Raw genomic sequence first — 22,987 nt, 5'->3', positions numbered from 1 at the left:
ATGCGAGGGTTGTCTGCTGCTTCCCTCGGAAATGTGGGAGCAGCTTCACCCCAGTAGCATCCGTAGCTGCCAAACCATCCGTGGTATAAGATGGCCTAGGGTTACTTGGATTACCTGTGGGGCTTTATAAACTGTGTGGCAGCTGACAAAATTGTTATGTTCTTTCTTCTCAACAAAGTTTAAGCGGCACGTGGGTGAGCAGGAGGAGGATGCTGACCTTTGGATCGGATACTCTGCCTTTCATTTGGGTGACTACAAGAGAGCACTGGAGGTAAGGTGGGGAAATCCTGCTCCCCAAGGTTGGAAATCAGGATGTTGTTATAAAGGGATGACAACAGGAGGAAGATGTTCTGTAATAGGGAACAGTTCTGCCAGCCTTAATAGGTACAAATATATGGTAATAAGGCAGATGTTGTGGAAAGAAGTTTGGAATGAAAAAAAAAAAGGTATTTGCCTATGAAAATAGACCTTTTTAAATCTTATCTGCTGTCTGATTTAATCACAGAATCATAGAATGCTTTGGGTTGGAAGGGACCTTTAGAGGGCATCTAGTCCAACCTCCCTGCAGAGAGCAGAGACACCTTTAACCAGATCAGGTTGCTCAGAGCCCCGTCCAACCTGGCCTGGAAAGTTTCTAGGGACGGGGCCTCCACTACCACTCTGGGCAACCCATTCCGGTGTTTCACCACCCTCATTGTAAAGAATTTCTTCCTTATATCCAGTCTAAATCTACCCTGTTTTAGTTTAAAACCATTACCCCTTGTCCTGTCATGGCAGACCTTGCTAAAAAGATTTTCCCCATCTCTCCTATAGGCCCCCTTTAAGTACTGAAGGCCGAAATCAGGTCTCCCCGCAGCCTTCTCTTCTCCAGGCTAAACAAGCCCAGCTCTCTCAGCCTGTCCTCATAGGAGAGGTGCTCCAGCCCTCGGATCATTTTAGTAGCCCTCCTCTGGACCCGCTCCAACAGTTCCATGTCCTTCTTGTGCTGAGGGCTCCAAAGCTGGACACAATGTTCCAGGTGTTCTCACCAGAGCAGATTAGAGCAGAAAAAACACCTCCCTAATAATAATACTGTGCTCAGTAGCCTAATTTGCCCTTTTAAATGTCATAGATCATGTTTTAAATTTTCCATTCCCTTTTTGCAGCTAGCTGTCCACAGTTTTGTTTTTCACATTTAGTTATGTCTTTGTCTTCATTGTGTAGCTTACCTGTCATATGCATGCTTTTTAAATTCTTTCTTTAGAGGTTGATGCCCCGGCCATGTAACGCACTTTATTGTTCTTCTTTATGTTTTCTTGTATTAGGTAATTCAATTAAATGAGACATTCTTGTTCTCCAAAACCTTCACATCTCTAAAAGACATGTTGATTATTTAAATACACATAGATTTTTAATATCTGCACCATATAGTGCTGTTGTGTCTCTTCCAGTATGTGAGTCCATGTGCAGTTCTTTTTCTTGTGTCCATTTATGTCTCCAGTGAAATTCAATTTGTTGCCAGTGTCCCTGGGATCCCTTTAACTTCACAGTTGTTCTGAGAAGTTATTTCTCTGTTGAAGTCCTAACAAATTTTTGTTGCCTGCCTTGCTCTGTACCTCCGAGGGCTTGGAATCAGTGTGCACACCAGAACAGGGAGTGTTGTGGAGAGTGGTGCAGTGATACCCACAAGGCTACATATAAGCTTGTGAAGATTTGGAAACAACTTAGTCTGCCTGAGTAGTGTTTGTCTCATTGCTGTATTCCTACCAATGCGAATTGCTGGATCCATACAATGCTTTATTGCACCATTTAAGACTTACTGGTTTTCGTCAGTGTCAGCTGGGGGGGATCTCCATCACAATGCACTGTGAAGTATAGCTGTGCTCTGAGAAAATTTTTCTTGGTCTTTTAACTTTCTGGAAGAAATATTAAAAACAGATGATAATTTGAAGTATTAATAACAGAAAATAACCATGGAGAAATAGATGATAGAACAACGGTGATATTTTCCCTCTTAGATAAAATCTGGTGTTTATCTATAGTAATACATGGTCACGTGCACAAGATTCATGTGTGAGGCAGAAATAGAATTTCTAAAGCTTACAAGTGAGTTCACAAGGCACTTTCCTCTTGTCTTAAAAAATTGAAGAGGAAATATCCATTGGAGACATTAGAAGCGCTCAGTGAATCAAATTGACAGTATACACAATATAGAATGTAGAATAGTAGTATAGAACATAGTGGCAACTTAATATTCATGTTGAGACTTGTCGAATTTAAAGATTATGAATGTAGCAAACAGTTGCTTTACTTAATTTATATCTAGATGTTAGGTCTTAATTGGGAGTGAAAGTTTAAAAAAAGAAAAATGGCTGTATACAAATGAAAAATAGCTGCAATTTCTTTGAAATAAATTCTGCTATTTCGAATAGCCAGTAGCTGGTTTTATATCCCGAGTAGATTTTAAATGTTTCCTTCAATGAAAGAGTAATAGCTTTTTTTATTTATTTTTTTTTTAAAGATTTTGTATGTGGTGTTTGATTCACCACTAGGTGATGCTGTTGATTCAGGCTTTTAAAAACTGCAACATAGTCCTCTTTTTCCTGTTGTTCTGCCCGAGTAGGGACAATAGAAGGTTTGTATGCATGGTTTGTGGTTGGTTTGTTTGTATGTTTGTTTTAAGTGAGAGATCACAGGGCCTATCTTTTCAGATTTAAGACTGATTTTTGGCACAGTGATGAGTCCTGATAACTTTGTAATTTTGTGGTGGCATGTGGGAAATGAGCCTGTGCATCTCAACCTAGTTTCTTTTGGGACAGAGCACTGGGAGTCAGCAATAACTGAATTGCCTTTCAGTTATCAGCTTCAAGGTTGAACTCTAATGCTGTATCTTCTCTGCTATGTTACAGAGGCATTGTTGCTGTATTCTCAAGGACAAATTCCTTGATTATCCATACTGTCTAGATCTTGGAGCACTCTTCAGGGTGAGCCGAGAGCACTGTAAATAAAATACTGTGGGTAGAAGATTCTACAGAATTCTCCAGAGTGACATTACACGCAATCTAAATGATTCACACTCTGAAGTGCCTGCAAGTGACAACGCTTAGTCTGTGTCACTATATTCCCAGTCTATGATTTGTATTCCATGTACCTGATGAGGCTCTTCAGAAATTCTGCTGCTCAATAATCCTTTTATTTATAATGATATTTTCATAGTGAGCCAGGCATGCTGGTTGCATGGCAGCTTTTGGAGAGGCTTGGGTATTGGGGTGAGGTGGCCATCATCCACTACTGGGAAAAGCAGAGAAAAAATGAAAAACATGCAGACCTCTGGCTCCAAGAATATCTTCAGAAAGAATGACAGCAAAATATCTGGCACACTTGCATGAGAGAATCCACATTCACACACAACAGGCAGGTATTCTCTAGGTAGAGCTCTAACCTCAGCTTCACAAGGGTCACACTTTCCCTTTCTTAGTAGGTAGATGCCTTTCTCAAAGGATGTACCACCAACACTGGTCTGGTGGGATCATCCCTACTGCTGTACATCAATTTACAAATGGTATTGCACTGGACTTCACTCTTCCAGCAGTCATGGTGACAGTCCCTCCCTGGGGACTGTCTAGCTCCCTTTGCTCACAAACTGATTTTTACTGACAGTGGGTGGTTAGTGTCTTACTGGCATCACATGGCAACCAGAACTGCCCTAGTGGATGGCAGCATCTAATTAATTTTCTGGAGTCTTCCACCTCTGCTATCCCTCATGGGGAAAAAGTCAGCTGTCCTTCTGCCATGACATGTTCATATCACTAAACTTAAACCATTCCTGAAAAAATTCCCAACGTCACTCAGGGACCAGAATCCGAGCATCAGTCCAATGATTCTGTTTCTGAGCTGCCTCATCTTATAAATTGAAGCAGCCAGGACCTAAGAAAGGGAGGGTTGTAAGACATATTTGAGGTATTGACAATTTCAAAGAGGAATTGGCAAGGGCAGAGGTGCTGCTAGGTTGGGTTTGAGAACAGGATTCACATTTGCACTCTGCACCCTCTGACTGGGCTTGGGCACACAGGATGCTGGCATGGTACAGCTGCCAGACATGGTAATGCCATTTTGGCTCATAAGCTGCACATGTGAGAGCAAACATGATCCCTGGGCCAGAGCCTTCAATGTATTGTCTCTGTCAAAATCTCACAAATTACAGCCAGGGATTCAAACAGTCTCTCCTATCTGCCACCTCCCTCCTAGCAAAGAATCAGGAGCCATTCCACCTCTTCATTGGATGGGGCCTCCTGCCTGCCTTGACTTGGCTCAAGATAATTTCAGTCAAACAGTGAATCGTGAAAGGAATAGGGGTATACTAGGGCAATAGCTCATCCATGAGCAATATCTGGTCTTGCTCAAGTAATTCTGTGGGAAGTGTGAGAATACAGGTACACTCAAGTCCCTGACAGCTGAAGCTAGAAAATAAAAGATGGATTTTTGGCTCTGGAAAGTTCTCTAGACTTCTCTGTCATGGCTATAGCCAAATTACAGTGAGTATCTCCACACCTCCTTTGAGCACTTGTGGGGCAGCCCTATAAGTTGGCCTGTTTATTGGCTCTTCAAGGTCTGTGTTTATTGGCTTGGAGAATCCAGACAAGAAATAAGGGCACTGAGCAAAATCCTGCTGGTCTCAGCATTGTCAGTAGGTGTCCATAGTTTTAGGCAGTCAACCTGGCAGCCTGCTTTTGAGGAAAAGTGCGTGTTTCTCATGATAGGGGCGAGAGGTGGAGGAGGGTGAAATAGCAAGAAGTTGTTATGCTCCTAGTTGGCAAAAATGTGCCACAGGTTGACTGTTGGGAAAGCTTTTGGAGTATTTAGTTTGGTAGGTTTTGTTGTTGTTTTGGCAAGAGGGGGGAAAGCTCTCGTGAAGTAGTCTTTGAGAGATTGATGTTGAATGCCTTTCAGTGAGGAAAGGGGCAACAGCACATAGTCTGGGCTCATGGCCCAGAACTACAGGGTAAGGGAGCACTAATAGTCCTCATTTTTATTTACTGTGTTTCCATAGATTCACGTTGGTACTGCTAGAGCACTCTTTATTTATTGCTTGCTTTGAATGGCCAAGCCAGAACATGGCTTGTGTTTATGCATTTTGTCTTTTCTAATTAATCTGCCTGAAGCCATAGCCGAAAGAGACCTTTGGGTGCATTTAATCTGAATGGATTTTGAAAGATTCCAGATGGTCCCAATAAACAGCAGTGACCTGTCTCTCAGAGCGCCATGGCTGGCCTACTTCAAGATTGAACTGGCCTCAGCAGGGAAGGTTGGCGGTGTGTGTGTTTAATTTTTATTTTTATTAACTTTTAGTTATTTACTTTAAATCTTCTTGAAGGACAGCTAGTCCCTGAAGTACTAGCAAGGCTGAGCTGGCTTTTAAGGGCATACCTTGCCAATATCTTCTCTATTTGGGAGTGCAGTTTACTTTTACTTGGCAACAGAAAAAAAAAATCTTTATGCTTGCAAACTGTAGACGTCTTTGCTGTCAGCATGTTTCTGTTATTGGGATTCACCATCCTTTGGGCATGGCTTATTTTATCTAGTGCTATATCTGCATCTGTGCCTTTCTGATTGGGAAGTATGTGGATGGCATTCATTCCTTCAGCAGGTCTTGTGAGAACCTTGTGTGACCCTGCCTGCTTTGCCTAATGCTGCCTGTTGGACCTGTCTGGATGGAGAGCAGGAGCACCAGCAGGAGGCACTTCACTGGGCTGGTCCTTCCTAGTAATTTAACAGAAACCTGACAGGAAAAACAATGGCATGGAGAGGTCTCCCTGCCTTTGTTTTTAGTACCTATTGTGACACAGAGCAAAGATGTTTATCTTCAGGAATATCACTGTTTGGTAGCTGCAAAGTTTTTCTTCCTTAAAGAAGTAAATTGAAAGATTGATCTGTTAAGTTTTTACTGTTTCACAAATAACAGGAAATGAAGCAGTTTATGTGACAGCATTAAAGGATATGTAATGAATGTGGATGTGTAAGAAATATCAGAATATGATATCTAGTGTTTTTCTATAGCTATTGGCTCCTCAGTCTTAAAATGGGAAATGGTGAAGGTAGGCACAGTTTAGTAATATTTACTATTATTATAACTTTATCTATTAGGAAATCTTGAATTTGCCCAATATGTGGCTTGTATTTGATGCAGTGGTCTCCAAACAATTTTGATCATGCCACCCCTATCAGTGATACCTATATATATTTGTAAATTATATACATGTACTACTATACTAATATGTAATTATAAAACATACACAAAAGTAGAAATTTTAAAAGTATGGGATAAAGATGAAATAAACACCATTTTAAAAATATTTTAGTTATTTATGGTACCAAAAAAATTTTCTTCCTGCACCCAATGGTATTGTCTTGCACAACCACTGGGATGTGCACACCCCACTTTGGAGACCGCTGTTTTAATCTATACTAAGATACTATCTACAGGTTTATAAAAGCATGTTTAATACTTGCTCCAGTAAGTATTCACATAGAGATTTCCCTGGCGTCTATGGCTCCCAGGCTTTAACTGGAGGAGAAGCTAGGAAAGCATCAGCAAAGACAGGGAAAGTTGGTTATGTGGATGCCTTTATACCTTAAATATATTTATCTTATAGAGGTATAAATAATAATATATTTACAATATATAAATACATAATAAATATATAAAAGTTATTTATAATATAACTTCAGTATTGGCAGGATTCATGTTCCTAGAGTGAAGATTTGTAGCGCTGCTTGTCTCTGTTGCCTGTTCTATTGCTGTAAACAAAAAAATTAGGGATGTATCGTTTCATTGCAAGAACTGCAGTGAATTTGAGAATAAGTCGTTTGAGTTCAATAATTTAACGATACATTGTAAAATGGTAGAAGAAAGAATGATATTTAATACAAGTCTGTGCTATTACACATTTTTTAAAAATCAGCCCTGTCTTTTGTTACAGGAATATGAGGCCTTAACCAAACAACCAGCTTGCAATCCAGATGTTTGGGTGAACCTTGCCTGTACGTACTTCTTTCTAGGGATGTATACACAAGCTGAACAAGCAGCCTTGAAAGGTGAGGTGTATGTCTCTGATCGAAAGGACTACTTGTTGATTTGAGCACTTAAAATGATTTCCAGGGGAAGTATTCAGTGCTTTTTTTTTTTTTCCATAGGAATAAAGGATACTTTGAGCGAAGTTTTTTGGTTTGGGTTTTTTTGTTAGGGTTTTTTTTTTTTTTTCATTTAACAGGACAGTTACGATGCAGTTTGCTTCCTAAAAATACCTTGGGCAGGTGGAGCAGCTGGAACTGAAAGAAGCATCTGGGAAATAATTTCTCATTAATTTCTAAATACAAAGCCGAGCATAAGCTGACCAGCAACAAAAAATTACTTTTCTTTTGAGTGATTCCATGTCTCTGAGCCAGTGCAGATGAAGCTAATTAGGCTAGTGAAATTACCAAAAAATAAGCATCTGAGAGAGTTCAGCATTCTCCCTGATGTGGGCAAGAACTCTGTTTACATAGTGTAAAGAAGTGACTTAGTAGGTGGTCTTGTTGCCTTGTAAGTCAGATATTAGGTATCTGCTTCTTCAAGGCATGGAGTTCACTGCAGTCACATTGTTACAGTTCTACTTTAATCTGAACATGCATGGGATCATTTAAAGAAGAGGAATGGAAATTAGATTCCAACGCAATTTTTACTGCCTGAAAATGTTCCTGCAGTTTTATTCTGTTACCCATCACGTTCTATTTATCTTAGTGATTTATATTGTTTCCCATAACCATAGTGTATCAGTGCTTTCTAAGTAGAATTAATAGTAGTGATGTTCTCAGTCAGCTTCTGACTCTTGCCTTTTTAGGATAAAACTTATTGAAGTATGGGTTTTCCCCTTTCTTTCTTTAGTCTTCTAGTCTTGGGCTGAAAATAGGGTAGGGAGAGAATAATAGTGTACTTTCTTCTACTGTGGAGGGGTGCCTTCAAAAAAAAAACAGTTTTGTGGTATTTTTTAGAAATAATTAGATTCTCATATCCTTTTAAAATCCTCTGAAAGATCATGCTGAGCTGGAATCCCACAACTGGAAATCTTTTGTTTCCAACTGTAAAAACTTTCATGCAGAGCTTTGTGATCTGTATTGTTCAAGAGGTGCGTAAATTTCTAGTATTCACAGATAATAACTTAATCTTTAATGTACCACAAATTTGAGCTTTGGAGATTACAATGTAGGACTTGAACTGGCATCTAAAAATAATTGGGCAATAGAGCCTGAGGTGTCTCTTTGACCTAAACCATGGAGGAAGCAAGCAGCTGCATCCTGTACCAGCTGGAGTCATTGTCATCAGCTTCACATTATATGAATTACAGTAATCCATTCTAGAGATGACAGATACACAGCTGGGCATGCACCTTTATTAACTGTGAGCTGGAAGTGAGGGAAGGTTAATTTTTTCACGCCTGTTCAGATTAGTTTGTAAATAGCATGGTGAGTGGCAGGGTAGGGGGTGTGGTTAGTGGTACTCTGATGCTGGAGGAAAGGGCAGGAAGATTAAGAAAGGAGTGCAAGACATAGGGAGTGTAGCTGAGGGAGGGAACAGAGAGTAACTGAGTGCTCACGCTAGTAATATCAGTTCCTGATTTTATGTAATTGTTTAAGAAGGGCAGCATGCTGGTTTTTATAGTGAGGTGCTAAACATTTCTTGTGAGTACTGTAATACTGATGATTTCTGGCTACTTAAGCTTGGTGGGGAAGCAGTCACAGCTGAAGATTTGTAGCACTTTTCCTTTCTCTACTGAAGGCTTTCAAGTATTGTATATTCCCCTTTCCACTCCCACCACTTCAGTCTTTCTTAAATTGAGGTTGAACCATTTTATTTTTGCTCAGGACAGATCCTCTTTTTGGTTTTTTTAACATTTTAGGATTGCATCAGTGATGGCTGTTTGCAATATATTATTGACAGCTGAGCCATAAAATCTTGTGATCTCTTCCATGATTTTGCAAAGATCCTAAAGAAGCGAAACATTTCGTTGGATATAGACACAACAGGTGAAGTCTCTAGAACAACACCATTTATCCAATACTGCCTTGAATACTACTGAAAAAATGATAGAGTGAGTTAGTGTTGGGCTGCTTACCATTGCCATTTGGGGATTATTTTGCCTGAATTCTTGCATGCTGCTTGCTGTTTATTGCTGCAGTTATGCTAGGCCCCTGAAAGTAGCATAGTGCTAAAACAAATGAGGAAGAAATAATTTATTTTCAGCTATAATTCTAAATTTCTATAATGATGGAATCTCTGTGTGAAAGGGAACATAAATGTCAGCTAGCTTTCTGGAATAGATTTTCCACACAAACATGTAAATAGAAATCAAATAGAAGTTCCTTCTTGCCATGTACTGTTGCTGTTGCCTAAGAAAAATATTGTTGTTAACTGTCCAGGAGAAAATATGCAGGATACTTAAAAATTAGGAAATTAACATTAAAAGCCATGAGCTAATTACTGCATTTCATACAAGATATGTAGTCCACAATCTCTTGTGGAGCAAGGTTTTATGTTTATTTTATAATAGATGTTCTTATAGTTCTCTCAGCTTGTCATTACTTAATTAAAACTTCATGGTACATTCTCTCAGGAAAGAATAAATCTGTATATCAAAAGTCATATAAACCAGAATTACTGCAAATATAACCTAAGAAGTAGAGCAAAAAGGCAATAAAGAAAAATCCTTCTTTGAAGGTTTTTCATTACAGTTGTACTTTGTCTCCTCTAGGCTTTCTTCCAAATTCCTTTCAGATATTTCTGGCTTTTCCTTTTTCCCTGCTGTCCCCTTACATTACAGTTACTGATGTTCCTGGATATGAGGTGAAGGCAGAGTTACTTCAAGTCAGCTACTGTTGTTTCATAGTCATTCTGTAGTGAAGCTGCCAACTGAAGCTTTGTGTACTCCTTTTGCATATGTGCTCTCATACATTAGCTGAACATATGTTTTCCATGCTGTGTGTTAGCCCATCTAGTCTTGGGAGAATGAGGCTGAAAATCTTCATCTGGGTTTAATAAATAATAATAATAAATTACTATTTTTTAATTATAAAACCAAATACTCTTATGTTGCATTCCCAGTTCCTGTGCCTTGCAAAGGACAAGGACCAGAAACAACCTGGCACACTTGCACGGTGATCCTGGCAACTGATCCCAGTGTTTAGAAGCTTGCATAGTGCTCTCGGAAGCTGCTGGCTAGCACTGCATTAAGAAAAACACAAGAACTAACAGCGTTCTTTTAAACCACAAAATGTGCACATAAGTGGGGCTGCACTTAAAATCTGTTATGAAAAACAGTCTTTTTAGGATAAACAAAATTTTACAATTAAATTTAAGATTCATGCACAGACATGGTTGTATTGCTGAACCAGTCATTAAAGTTCTCTTTTTCTTCTTTTTCCTTTTTTTCTCCCTTCTAATTTTTGATGCACAAAGCTTTATAATTACTTCATCACAACTCCGCATGTGTCAGATCTGAGTGTGGTTTAACTGAACAGAGATACTTCTCATTTCACAGCCAATACTGGAAGAAGCAATATCATACAAAAGCAGAACAGACATGGGTTAGTAAGAACAATGACGTTTTCTAAACCAGTTTTGCTTGTGCACGTACTAATGTTTACCAGGTGTCAGATAGTTGTCACCAGTGAAAATGTGCAGTTACAAACAGGCATGGAAAATCTGCTGGGTTTTCTTTTTCTTTAGACTGCACATTCAAGTACATGCAAAATTATCTGCTTTCTGCTTGTACTGTATTTCTTGAGAACAGTAGTTTATTTTCATTGCACTTAGCTGAGGTTTTGAACCAGCAGAGTTTGATATATGGAACTTTCAAAGTACACAAGTGAAAATATCAATTTATAAATATTTAAACTTTAAAAACTACTAACCCTATTTTCTTTTTTGCTTTTTGAACTACGGTGGAAACTACAGAAGAGAAATAATTGATAGTTTTTTGCTTCGGTGATCTTTAACTTACTGTGCTTAGGCGTGGCTGAAAAGAAATGTGTATATACAGCAAGTAACTGAACGTAGCTGGACTGGCTCTTAAGTATTTTGGGAATGGGAAAATTTCAATGAATGTCCTCTGTAAAATTCATTCAAGAAAATTCTGAACAATTGAGCTATTCAAGTGTGTGTAAGTGTGAACCTCACTGTTGGACCATGTTTTTTCCAAACATTTTTCCCATACCCTTGCATTTTCCCTCTACCAGTGAGACTGTGGTTCTGAGGCACAGAGGGCTACATTCAGCTACTGTATTCAGGTGAGCAGGGTGTTGTTTCTCAGGAACAGGAGAATAAGATTTCCTCCGGTCATATTTTCTGTGCTGTCAGGCCGGAACCTTCTCAGCACTGTTTCATTCCTACCAGCTCCTACAATATATGTTTAAGATGTGTTCTACATCTGTTAATGTGTGAAGTGCTGCTATAGTGTATGCATTATGTCTGCTAGATGGGATTTATTGATGCTGGGTGCATGACCAGTATCACCTTGCACTCTTACAAGAGGGCACAAATGCTAGATTGTCACAAAATCACAGAATGGCAAGAGTTGGAAGGGACCTCGGGAGATCATCTAGTCCAACCCTCCTGCTAAAGCAGGCTCACCTAGAGCATGTTGCACAGGACATCGTCCAGGTGGGCTTTGAATATCTCCAGAGGAGGAGACTCCACAACCCCCCTGGGCAGCCTGTTCCAGTGCTCTGTTACCCTCAAAGTCCATGACTGTATTTCATCATCTTCTTGCTGCCTGTGGCAGTAATATGAAACCCACCAAGAATCTGAGCTGCCATTTGTAGTGAGATTAACTTTTTGTTTAATAATTAGTAAAGATAACAGTCTTCACTCTTACTGTAGCTGTTATGTTTTAACAAATACTTCACTAGGTGTCTGTTCAGTGTCAGCACATACATAAAAATACACAGAATGCTTTTAAGATCAATGTCAGCTATGACTTTAGCACTTGGAACATCAGCGCTGATCATGACAAAAATTCTAGCATAGGAGTATCAGTGTGTTTCCTAGCTGGAAAGAGATATAGCCTGTCCAGCTACCTCAGTGATGTCTTCAGCACAAGGCCAGTACTAGACCTGGAGCAGGGTCCAGTTTGTTGCCATGCAGCATTGTTACCGTGTTTGCTATGATCCCTAGATTGCTTAGTATCGATTTAAAAAAAAAAATAATGTACAGTTGTCTTCTTGAAAAAGTAGGACAGGAAAAGAAGATTGTGCTTCCTTGTGGCATTAATAGATCAGCAACAATGAAATTTGATAGCAGCAGAGAGTAATAAAAGAACAAGCCTAATGTCCCTTAAAAATCATTATCTCTGATAAGGCAGTTGTATCACTTCCTGCTCCAGTGATTGACAACAGCTTTATCCAATATTCATAACCAAATTATTTCTGGAAACTAATCTGACCTTGTTCATATGTATCCTTGTCTTCCTCAAAAAACGCCTTTGGCTCTGGAGAAAAGAAACTGCTGATATTGAATGTTTCCATGGTTCTGCTTACTATATAGACAGGACTGTGTTTCTGGGGGGGTTGCCCCTCTCCTTCTCTGGCTGACATTAAGTAAAAGTGTCTTATTCTAAAGACCATTAAATGAATAATATTATGTAATATCTTACGAAGCAGGACATTTTTTCTTCCTCCGTGTGTCCATGCACACCATCAGGTTTCATCTTTTGCCTGGTTTTAGGTGTAAAATAACATGGACTAACCCTCCAGCTTTTACCAAGAAGTAAATAATAATTTTGATGTCAGATCAGATGCCAGGTTTGCGAGGGCAGCACCGCAGTCACTGGCTGACCAGTGAAACAAGAATTCCTTGGTTTAGATTCTTGAGGGAGTATTGCTTGCAAGTCACAATTTTCACAGTGAAATTAATGCTAAAACCCACTCAAAAAAAAAAAAAAAAGAAACAAAACCTACTCTAAAAAGGCACATTGGTGTCTCTACCCATAGTACTGTGATTATACAACATGTTATTTTCAGTGTAAATCCCACAATCTGTCCTGCTCGTATTTTTGGAGTCTTTGATGACCAAATGTTTTGAATTGTGAAGGGTGGTTGTGGTTGCTTTAAGTTTCGCACAAAAGCACATGTGGGGTCCATGTGCAACCCTTCTAAACTTTGATATTAAAACCTATCAATTAATGCTGGGGCACATGTGGAATTACCACAGTATCATTGCTGACATTTTGAAGAACATGCATTTAAATTAAGGTACTCGAACTTGTAACTCAATGCATGAAATAATTTCTAGACTGTACTGTTGTGTCAGTTATACTACTACTGCTGCTTATACCATATTAAATGTAGATCAGAAAAACTTTCTGTTCTTCAATGATTAGGCTAATGAGAATTCCCATGTTTATCCTAGATTGAAGACCATTTAGCTTCTTAACAACTTGATGCTCTGTTAGCAATGCCTTGCAACGTGTCTTGGTTTTGTGAGAACTCTCATACTGCTTTTGCCTTTTGGGACTCTCCATTCTAGCAATTCTTTAAAGATACAATTCACTGTCCTCTTTTTCTAGGAACATGATTAAATAGCACAGCTTGGGAAGGAGAAAAGGGGAGAAATAATTGCTGTGACTATCAAAAGTAGGTAGACAGCCTTACACTGCCAACCTGATGAGAATGGCCTGGGTTTTGGCATCGTTCACTGTGTTACAAAGTTTTCTTACTATGTGGAGAAAGAGTAAGAAGTCTGGAAATCTCTCCCTAAATTGCTTTTTAAAAAGAAAAAATAAAAATCGTAACTTATTACTAGAAAATTCTGTCTTGGAGGGGGGGAGGGAAGAGGTTTTGGTGGTTTGAGCCCTCTTTCATGGTTTAGGATGTCTAAAGAATTATAGCCTTGTGTTACAGGCCATTGCTTTGCTAACTCTGCACTTTTGTGGCCTCATAAACACAGTAATTCTGCTTTTTGTAAGGATTCCATGTACATCCTTTCTGTGGAACATAGGTTTGCCAGCTGGTTGGTCTGAGCAAGAATGAGAGTGCTCATTAACTGAGTAGGCTAAATAAAATACAGGAAACAAGGGAAGGCTTTTTGGAAGATTGCTTGCAAAAGAAATTAATAGCTCTGTTGGACAAGGACCTTTGTCACTCTCAGTGAGCACAAGGCTCTCTCTAGTGACTTAGAGCTCTACAGTTAACAATTTGTGTCATATGGAGTGAGTTAAATGGAATTCCTAATCCCGCTAGAGCAAGACATTTCATGAACTTTAGTGGCTCTAGAAAGGAGATGTCTCCCTTAAATCTTCCGCCATATCTCAGTTTGAATCTTATCTGCTCTGACTGCAGGATTCTTTCATGTGCCTTTTGTTCCTAAGGTCAGAAGAAATATTAAAGCTTAAGTATAATGTAATGTGCATACATAACAAAATGGTAGCAGCAATAGGTTTTGCAATATAATGGAAGTTGACAAGATTCCTAGAATTATGAATCACAACTTACTTCAAATATGACATATCGTAGAATGGGTCTTGATTATGAGTTTCTCTGTTACTGCTTTTTATTTTGTAAAAGATGCTGTGCTGTGTGTCACTTGTGCAAAACCAGAAAACTCTCCAGAAGGCCCCGCAGGCAAATGATAGTGCAATTCATAAAAGTTTTAAAGCTCATGGAAGGGAGAGGCCAACGAAAAATTACTTTCAACAGGGATTTCAAAAGAGATGGGCAAGGAATGAAGACGGGAAGCAGGAAGGCCTTTCAACCACTCTAAAATTGGTAGAACCTGCCCTGGGGCATGACCTCGAAAGAACTGTACTTGGGCTAGTTAATGAGAGAATATGGCACACGTATGTCTATTGAGAAAGGGAGTTAAAAATAAAATAGAGACACCCTGAGTTGTTCTTTGCAGCGATACTTACTGAATTTTTCTTACAGCACCTAAGAGTCGTCTCCAGAACCGTTTACTCTTTCACCTGGCACATAAGGTATGAAGTTTTTTCTTCACTCATGCTTTGTTTGTTTTCTTTTCAGTTGGGTAATGTGTAATTTATGCTGGCAACCTGGCAGAATAATTAAAATGTCTGTGGTGGCAGGAGAACAAACGTTTTCCACAACCACCCTACTGTATTAAAATGTGGAAGAGAAAGTAAGTGTGAAAACATGATCTCAAAATAGATGCCCTCAGCGTGTATCTAAGCAAAGTCTTGCCAACTCACTTCATGTAAGTCATACAACAGGAACCTGATGGTATTTTTGATCATGAGGAACCTGGGACTTGAATAGAATCAGAAATATATAAGCCACTCTTTTTCTTTGAAGTGTACCAAGTTTTCCTTACTTGCAGCTGTCTTACACTTAGCAATTTGAGCAAAATGGTCTATGTGCTATTACTGATCCTCCTAAGTCATTTAGTATCCAAGAAGTAATATTGTTTATAGCATAAATTTACTTCAATTTCAATAACAATTAAATGCTTATTTAACTTACCGCACATAGCTATCTTCCCTTAAATTTGGGGTTGTACCATCCTGTGTTATACTTGACAAGTATTGTGCTACTGAAGAGACTGAGTTTTGGGTGAAAGAAAGTATAAATCCTGAATGTTAGTTTTGATGTCAACTTCTCTTTACTTAAATCTCTGTTAAGTTTAAGAGAAAAATCTTAAAACATTTTTGTAGTGGCACTGGCACTTATAGATGTCTGTGATAAAGTTGCATAATTCCTAGTTCATGTAGTTAGTCTTTGGTAATAAAGGGTTTTGCAAAACCATGAAGCCCATTGCCCTTAGTTCTGTTAAGCAACTTCTCTTGCCTTTGTATCATTTTGTGATGGGCTCAAAGAAGGAGGAAAAAGATTTGAAGAAAACTGAGCGGATAAAGGAAAAACAAATGCATGACATAAAAAGTTGTGTGTAAGAGAAATTCATAATTACTGTTGAATCAGCAGAACCAGCAAAGGTGAGCACTGGAATAAGTGATTAGAGTCGACTGATTAGGTGAATAGCCTCAACTTCACTGTTGTAATACAAATATAACGGGTATGTTTAACTCTGTTCCTTGTGTGTGTTATGTGCTACACAACAATGCTTTTAAAAATAAATCATTTAGTTAAAGAAACTGGAATTTTAAGGGGCTGATGAAAGAGGATTTGTTAGTGCTGTAAAGAAGTCTTGTGAAAATTAGTGCTTGTGTGTTGGCAAGTATTGCATTTCTCTGCTCTCTGTGAGAAATAAGATTTGGATCTACAAACAGCAAAATTTCTGCTGGGTCAAATAATAACAATCAAATCTTGCATTGCAAAATTCTGTTTGTGAAATAATTAATTCAGCTCTTCCCCTCTTATCCATCAAGGCATGTGACATGTAATTATGTCTAAATTACACCTTAAAGAAAAATGTGTACTTAGTTTTAGCCTCACATTTATCTAGCTTCAACCAGTCTGCCTCTTTAATGTTTGGCTTTCTCCACTGGTCAAATTAACTTTAAAGTAACAGAGTTTTTCCAGATGTTTAATATGAATCACCTGCTGTTTGCCAGCAAGGACAAAACTAATCCAGCTAATTAAAAAGTTTTTCTTGCTGAACGCTTCTGAGAATGTGTCACACTCTTTTTAGTTTAGTGATGAGAAGAAACTGATGAGTTCTCACCAGAATCTGCAAGACATTACAGAAGATCAGCTTAGCTTGGCATCTATCCACTACATGCGGTCCCACTACCAAGAAGCTATTGATATCTACAAACGCATTCTTCTTGATAATCGGTGGGCATCTCTACTCTAAACTTTATTGCAGTGTCACTGATACTGTTGGTATTTGAATTCCATTTAGTTGCTTGGCTTTTGAAAGTAGGAATTTTCCCCAATTACCATGTCCCTTTCCCACCACAAAACATGCACAATTTGCAGCCCCCTCAATTTTGTTCATTGCAAATCATTATTGAAAAATGCATGCTTAAAAAGAAGTCTGCTGTCTGTTGCTTTCTTTTAGTGATATTTTCTTGTAATTCATCCTGAGATCCTTTTTTATTTTGCTACTTACGTATTCTGAAACTATATATGGTTATGTACCTGCTTTGTCTTTTTTTTTCCCCCCCTCTGATGGCCAGTCTGGTGACCCTTGCTTGTGATTATTGACTTCTCCTTCACCTCTTAGCCTTCCCAAGAAGAGTTCAGTTCTTAATTTTTATGTAGAGAGTTCCTTGCATTCCTTTAAGTCTGAAATTCTTTCCATTTCTATTTATTCTGCTACGACACTCATTGATGTTTTGGGGTTTTTTTTATCATTTTCTGCAAGTTCTTAGTTCAGAATTTAACAAGGAACAAATTGAATTCTTAAGTGGCTGGAAGTGTTGTTTAATAAAATAGAAACTGCTGTCCCAGCATACATAGCTATCTTTTGGCAGTATCTCCTCTTGAATACTTCAGAGAAAGCTGGGAGTCCATCATAATGTATATAAGTATGTCGTGTAATGCTTGGGGAAAAAAAGTTACCTTCCAAATCCTGTAGAAGCAATCATTCAAAACTAAATGAGTAACCTTCCTAACAATTATCCTTTTACTTACTGTCACCAGAAATGTTTGTCTTATTTCTGTGCCTAGTTCTTCTGGCTGGATAGCTTGTAATGGCAAGGATTTTTTGAAATAACTGTACTTGGTATAAGATAATAAGATACATTAAAATATTTTCAAGGTTTTATGTGCATATTAAATGTCTTTGCATGTATTGTGTAGAAAATCCTGTTCTGCCAGGCCAAGTACAGTGCTCATGTTCTGTGCATTTCCTTAGCGTGAAGTTGCCACCATTTCCCAGATTTGCAAACCAACAGTTTTGTAGGTAATTATTTAAAGCTGCAGTAGCTGCCATTGAAAAAGCTAATGTGAATCTGGATCTGGATCTGTGCAATCTTACCTAACAAACTAGAGCTCTAAAGATATCTAATAAGCATTTCTCAGAAAACCCAGTTTTGATGTGCTTGTAAAAGACGTATAGACGTGAGAGCTTTATCATTGATTTTAATGTTCTGTAGTATAAATATCTGGTGGGATGTAAATGTTCTCTTTAATCCTCTTTCCTGCAGGGAGTACCTGGCTCTGAATGTATATGTGGCCCTGTGCTATTACAAACTGGATTACTATGATGTGTCACAGGAAGTGCTAGCTGTTTATCTTCAGCAGGTTCCTGACAGTACCATTGCTCTCAACCTTAAGGCTTGTAACCATTTCCGTCTTTACAATGGGAAGGCTGCTGAGGTATCTATTGGACCGCCCTTCAGCTCACCTTTGTTTTAGTTCAAGATTCCATACAGGTTTCTTTTCCTTGTTAAACTGTCTTAATCAGTAATGTTGATAATGGCCTTTATCTTGTCATTGTGTCCTTCTCTTAGGAATGTCACACATTTCAGTTTCCATGGTATTAAGCCATCTGTCCACATGTGTGCACAGTGGTCTTACATTTTTCTCAGTCTGCTTTTGACCTTGGGTCTATATGTATTATCCAATTGCTGAAATTATCACGTAGAAGTGGGAAAGCAAAAATCTTCTAGTGATCCAGCACTGCTGGCGGTGCCTTTCTACCAGCTTCAGGGCTCATGTGAAGCTCTATTTATGCTTGTGTGCTCTTTGTTTTCATGTTAAAATTTTGGAATGTATGTAATTCCAGGCAGAGCTCAAGAACCTGACGGACAGTGCCTCATCATCTTTTGAGTTTGGCAAGGAGCTCATTAAGCACAATCTGGCGAGTAATGTATTTCTCTGTTTTAATATGAACTTCACTCATTTGTAGAGCTTTTCTTGATGATTCATAAAATGGAATATTTTGTGAATTGCAGATCCCATTGAATCTCTGCTGCCATATAAGTCCCATTCCAGAAATCCTACCTGCAAAACCAATGTGCCATCAAGTGTGGCTTTTTTCCTGGAATTTTTCCCTGTCAGTTTGAGACTGTGTCAAGAAAATAATAATGCTGTTGCTTTCACCCCAGAAGGCATATTAAAATAATTTATGTCCTGTAAGAACACCTTTGTAAGCTATTCTAATGGAGCCCAGTCAGTACGGACACTGTAGAAACAAGTCAGAATGCATGACCCTGAACTCTTCTTTAGTATGACAACAATGTGAGTAGAATTAAGATGGTCTTTGTCCAAAAAGTACTTAAGGAGTTCATAGGGAAAAAGATGCTGATAAAAGCCAAAATACTTATGTGTTCTGCAGTAAAAGAGTCACTAATAACCTATTAATTTTCCCTGCAATGATATTATTACTTTGCTGAACAACTGGTAAGAGTAGATTGCTCTTATTTAATGATGGGCAGTTGCTTACTTTGTTGTTTTTCAAGAGCAGTCACAACAAGCTGACAGTTTTTTCCCCAAGAGTTAAAACTGCTTTCAAACTTGACTTTTGTAAGTTAACATTCTTTATTTTGAATGTTGGTCTTTTGCCGACAGTTTATTGAATAAGTATGTTATATTTTGTTGGAGGAACTGTCATGTGAAACTGAAGTATAAAGAATTGACTGCTCCTGATCATTTTAGGATCTTGTGGCATTCTAAATAAATGTAGAGTTGTTAGCCTAATTTTTTTCATATGGATACATCACAAGCAAATTCTAATTCTGTACGTTTCCTCACTCTTGTCTCAGATGATATTATTCTTTAAAATCTTTGATATATAATATATCACTGCTTTGAGCTGCTAAAAGCTGAAGTTAATCTTTACTGATGGATTAAATACTTTATATTCTTCAGAATAAAGATTGTCACACATTGTAATTCTATAGTTGTATTAAAGCAGGGATTATGCTAATGCCAGTACCACTGACCTTTTCCTACTGTTAATACAGAAATTTAAAGATTAATTTCCTTAAATTAAGAGATCATAGATAAGATTTTGATATGCAGGTATCAATATACTGCTTTTCTCTGCAGGTGGTGTTCCGAGGAGGAGAAGGGGCTTTGCAGGTCCTGCCTCCTCTGGTTGATGTTATTCCTGAGGCAAGACTGAATCTTGTGATTTACTATCTCCGGCAAGGTAAATATACCTTCCTCTGTCTCTCTCATAGCTTCAGGGATGACATTTGTTCATCTGATCTCAACTGACTATTCCATGAAATGCTTTTTTTTTCCTTTGCAATAAAATGTAATTTATTTCATTTTCTGTTCCTCTGGAAAATAGTGATCTAAGAGTTCCCATGGCTTGCAGAGAAGGGCTTTAATTGTGTGCAGTCAAATAAATCTACAGCAGCAGAGTATTGGAAGTTCTTGGCTTGCAGGAGATGGCTTTGGGGATGATGGTGTTTATATGTTTACAGTGAGAGGACCTCTCCTCTGCCTGAATATGTGAGAATGGTAGGTGTATGTCCTGTGAAGGCAAGGACAACTATTTCTCTAAATACAGCACAAACAGAATATGAGCCAAAGTGGCTGTGAAAAAAGCTGCAGTTTGCGAACAAGACATTTCATTCCAAATCTATTTTACAACTCTTAAAGAATGCAGGTAGGTAGCCAGAATTGGTTGGAAAGGATTTTCTGCTTGTTTCTTTCCTTAGTTGGCCGACTCCTTTGAATTTTATCTGAGTTTAGTTTCAGAGCCATTCGTATTCTCCCACTGTGTTCCTTTATTCAACAGTGGGTTGACTGAGTGATGAGTAGGTGTTAACTGCTTCCTTATAAGCCTTCTATTTTGTCACCTTTCAAAGGTAACAAAATAAGTTTAGATGACCAGAGCATCCGAACACAGAAAAATGTCCTTTTTTACTTTTTAAATAAATAAGGTCCATGCCTGCGATTATTTTTTTTCCAAAAAGTTGAAAAATTACCAGGAAAAAAAGGAGATATATTCTGCTGGCAGAAGCAAGTCACACCAACTTTATATTCTTTGCATCCCAATAAGATCTGAGCATACATAAACATAGTACATAGAAAAAGCTCTGTGAGGTTTTTATAGTGTGATTGACTTGGAGTTTCAGATACTGATTCTGAGTAATGTCTTTATTATTTGTAATCAACAAGTTTGGTGAGATTTAATCTTTATAGTGGGAATAAGTTCTCTTTCGTGCTCAGTTGTATCTAGGACTGCTTCTTATGTCTGCATGTGCAATTGAAACACTGCCTCATTGTTTCAGTTCAACTCAGACTGTGACAAATTTTAGAATATCCCACTGCTGATGAGTATTAGCAGTTATAGAAATTCTTATTGTGGCTAATACTGTGCAATAAAATGTCATTAATCTGACTTTGCTAATCTACAGACATCAATAGTCTTCACAAAATACAGCAATTCTATCCCTGTCTTGTTTTATTTGATACTAGAGAATACAATAAGGTTATTTAAATTTCATATGGGGTTATGTAAATTTCATCATGGTTGTAAATTAGGTATATATTCTCAAGTAAATTCAAATGATCACAACTGTATATTATTAAAAGTACATTATCACCTGCCTTATATTGTATACATTTATAGAGTTCTAGGTAAATAACAGAATCACATTATTAGTGAGAAGGGACCTCTGGAGATCTCTAGCACAACTTTTATACAAGGCAGGTCCAGTTAGATCAGGTTTAGAGCCTTGTCCAGACAAACATCTAGTCAGAACTTCCTCTGTTCTACCTTGTGTCCACTGCCTCATCTCACCCTGTGGAATCTGCCTCCATCTTCTCTGTACTCTCTCATTAATTAGTTGTAGACAATTATAAGATCTCCCTTGAGCCTTCTCTGACAGTTAAGCAAATGCAGTTCTCTCAATCTCTCCTCAGCCCCCTACCATCCTTGGGAGACCTTGGGTGCACTCACTCCAGTATTTCAATATCTGTCTTGATCAAGGGATCCCAAAACTAGACATAGTACTCCAGGAGCAATCTTTCAAGTGCCAAATAGAGAAGAATCCCTTCCCTTGCCCTGATGGCTACATTCTTGCTAATATGATCCAGCGTGCAGTTGGCCTCCTTTGCTGCAAGGGTGCACTGCCTGTCAGGACCCCCAGGCTGCCTTTTAGCTAGTCAGACCCCTGCCTGTCTTGTTGCTTAGGATTGTTTCAAACCAAGCAAGATGCAGGACTTGCATTTTGCCTCTATTGAACTTCATTAAAATTCTTTCAGCCCATTTTTTTTCAGCCTGTTGAGCTTCTTCTCAGTAGCTGGAAGCTTTCTCCCCAGTCTTGTATCATTTGCAAACTTGCTGAGAGTACTCTCTCTTATCATCTGGGTTGTTAATTTAGGACATTCAGCACTATCAATCATTGGGGGATTCAATTAGTAATGAGCCACCAGTTAGACTTTGTACAGCTGATCACTGTCCTTTGGTAGTCCAGCCAGTTTTCCATCCCCTTACCATCTTACTTAGCCAGTCCTATGTCTCAAGTTTGGCTATGACAAAGGTATAAGAGACTATGTCAAAGGCCTTGCTAAATTCAAGGTATACAGCACCCACTACTATCCCCTTATGCATACAACCAGTCATCCATTGGGTTAGTCAGTACACTTTGGCATTGGTAAATCTATGCCTGCAGTTCCTAGCCACCTTTCTGTCCAGTATAATTATTGCCAATATCACTATAGGTAATATTGGTATTATTACCGATTATCTTGCCCAATAATATTGTTAATAATAATATATGTTTCAAATTAAGTTCTGCTTGCACAGAAGCAAAATACGTCTTCTGCATCACTTAAAAATCAGTCTTGTTTACTCATTTGCTGTCAACCTTGCAGTAATTTTCATTAGTTAGGTTCTGTTCTTCACTGTGGTATAAAATGACTTGCATACTCACAGACAAAGCCAAGGGGAATTAAGATTAAAACCTCTTTCCTGGTTAGGCTAAGTTTCCATTTAGACTCTGGCTAGTGTAGCAGCGTTAGTTAAGAATGTGAGAAATCTTTACTTGTAATGACTACAGCTGTCTCTCCAAAACTTACAAGGTCTCAAATAAAGGTAGGCTTGTGTTAAGACATGCTCTGAACTGGAGTGACTGAAGCACAAACACGTATCCCATTT

The 22,987-nt window shown here is 38.4% G+C and overlaps 1 protein-coding gene across 1 annotated transcript in view; it reads left to right on the top strand.

Annotated features, from left to right (window-relative positions):
• The first annotated feature begins 181 nt into the window (after window positions 1–181).
• Window positions 182–22,987, top strand: part of TTC26 (tetratricopeptide repeat domain 26) — a 49,026-nt gene continuing 26,220 nt past the window's right edge. The window contains exons 1-7 of the mRNA XM_035903237.1: window positions 182–271; window positions 6,960–7,074; window positions 14,935–14,984; window positions 16,613–16,758; window positions 18,075–18,246; window positions 18,656–18,730; window positions 19,921–20,023. Coding sequence (XP_035759130.1) covers window positions 7,041–7,074; window positions 14,935–14,984; window positions 16,613–16,758; window positions 18,075–18,246; window positions 18,656–18,730; window positions 19,921–20,023 — 580 coding nt within the window. The 5' untranslated portion in view covers window positions 182–271; window positions 6,960–7,040. The remainder of the gene's footprint in view (window positions 272–6,959; window positions 7,075–14,934; window positions 14,985–16,612; window positions 16,759–18,074; window positions 18,247–18,655; window positions 18,731–19,920; window positions 20,024–22,987) is intronic.

Source organism: Egretta garzetta, unplaced genomic scaffold, assembly GCF_000687185.1.
Source record: "Egretta garzetta isolate BGI_Z169 unplaced genomic scaffold, ASM68718v1 scaffold51, whole genome shotgun sequence".
In the NCBI taxonomy this organism is placed as follows: Eukaryota; Metazoa; Chordata; class Aves; order Pelecaniformes; family Ardeidae; genus Egretta; species Egretta garzetta.
Note: the sequence above shows the minus strand (reverse complement) of the source record. Positions and strands in the feature narration are given on the sequence as shown.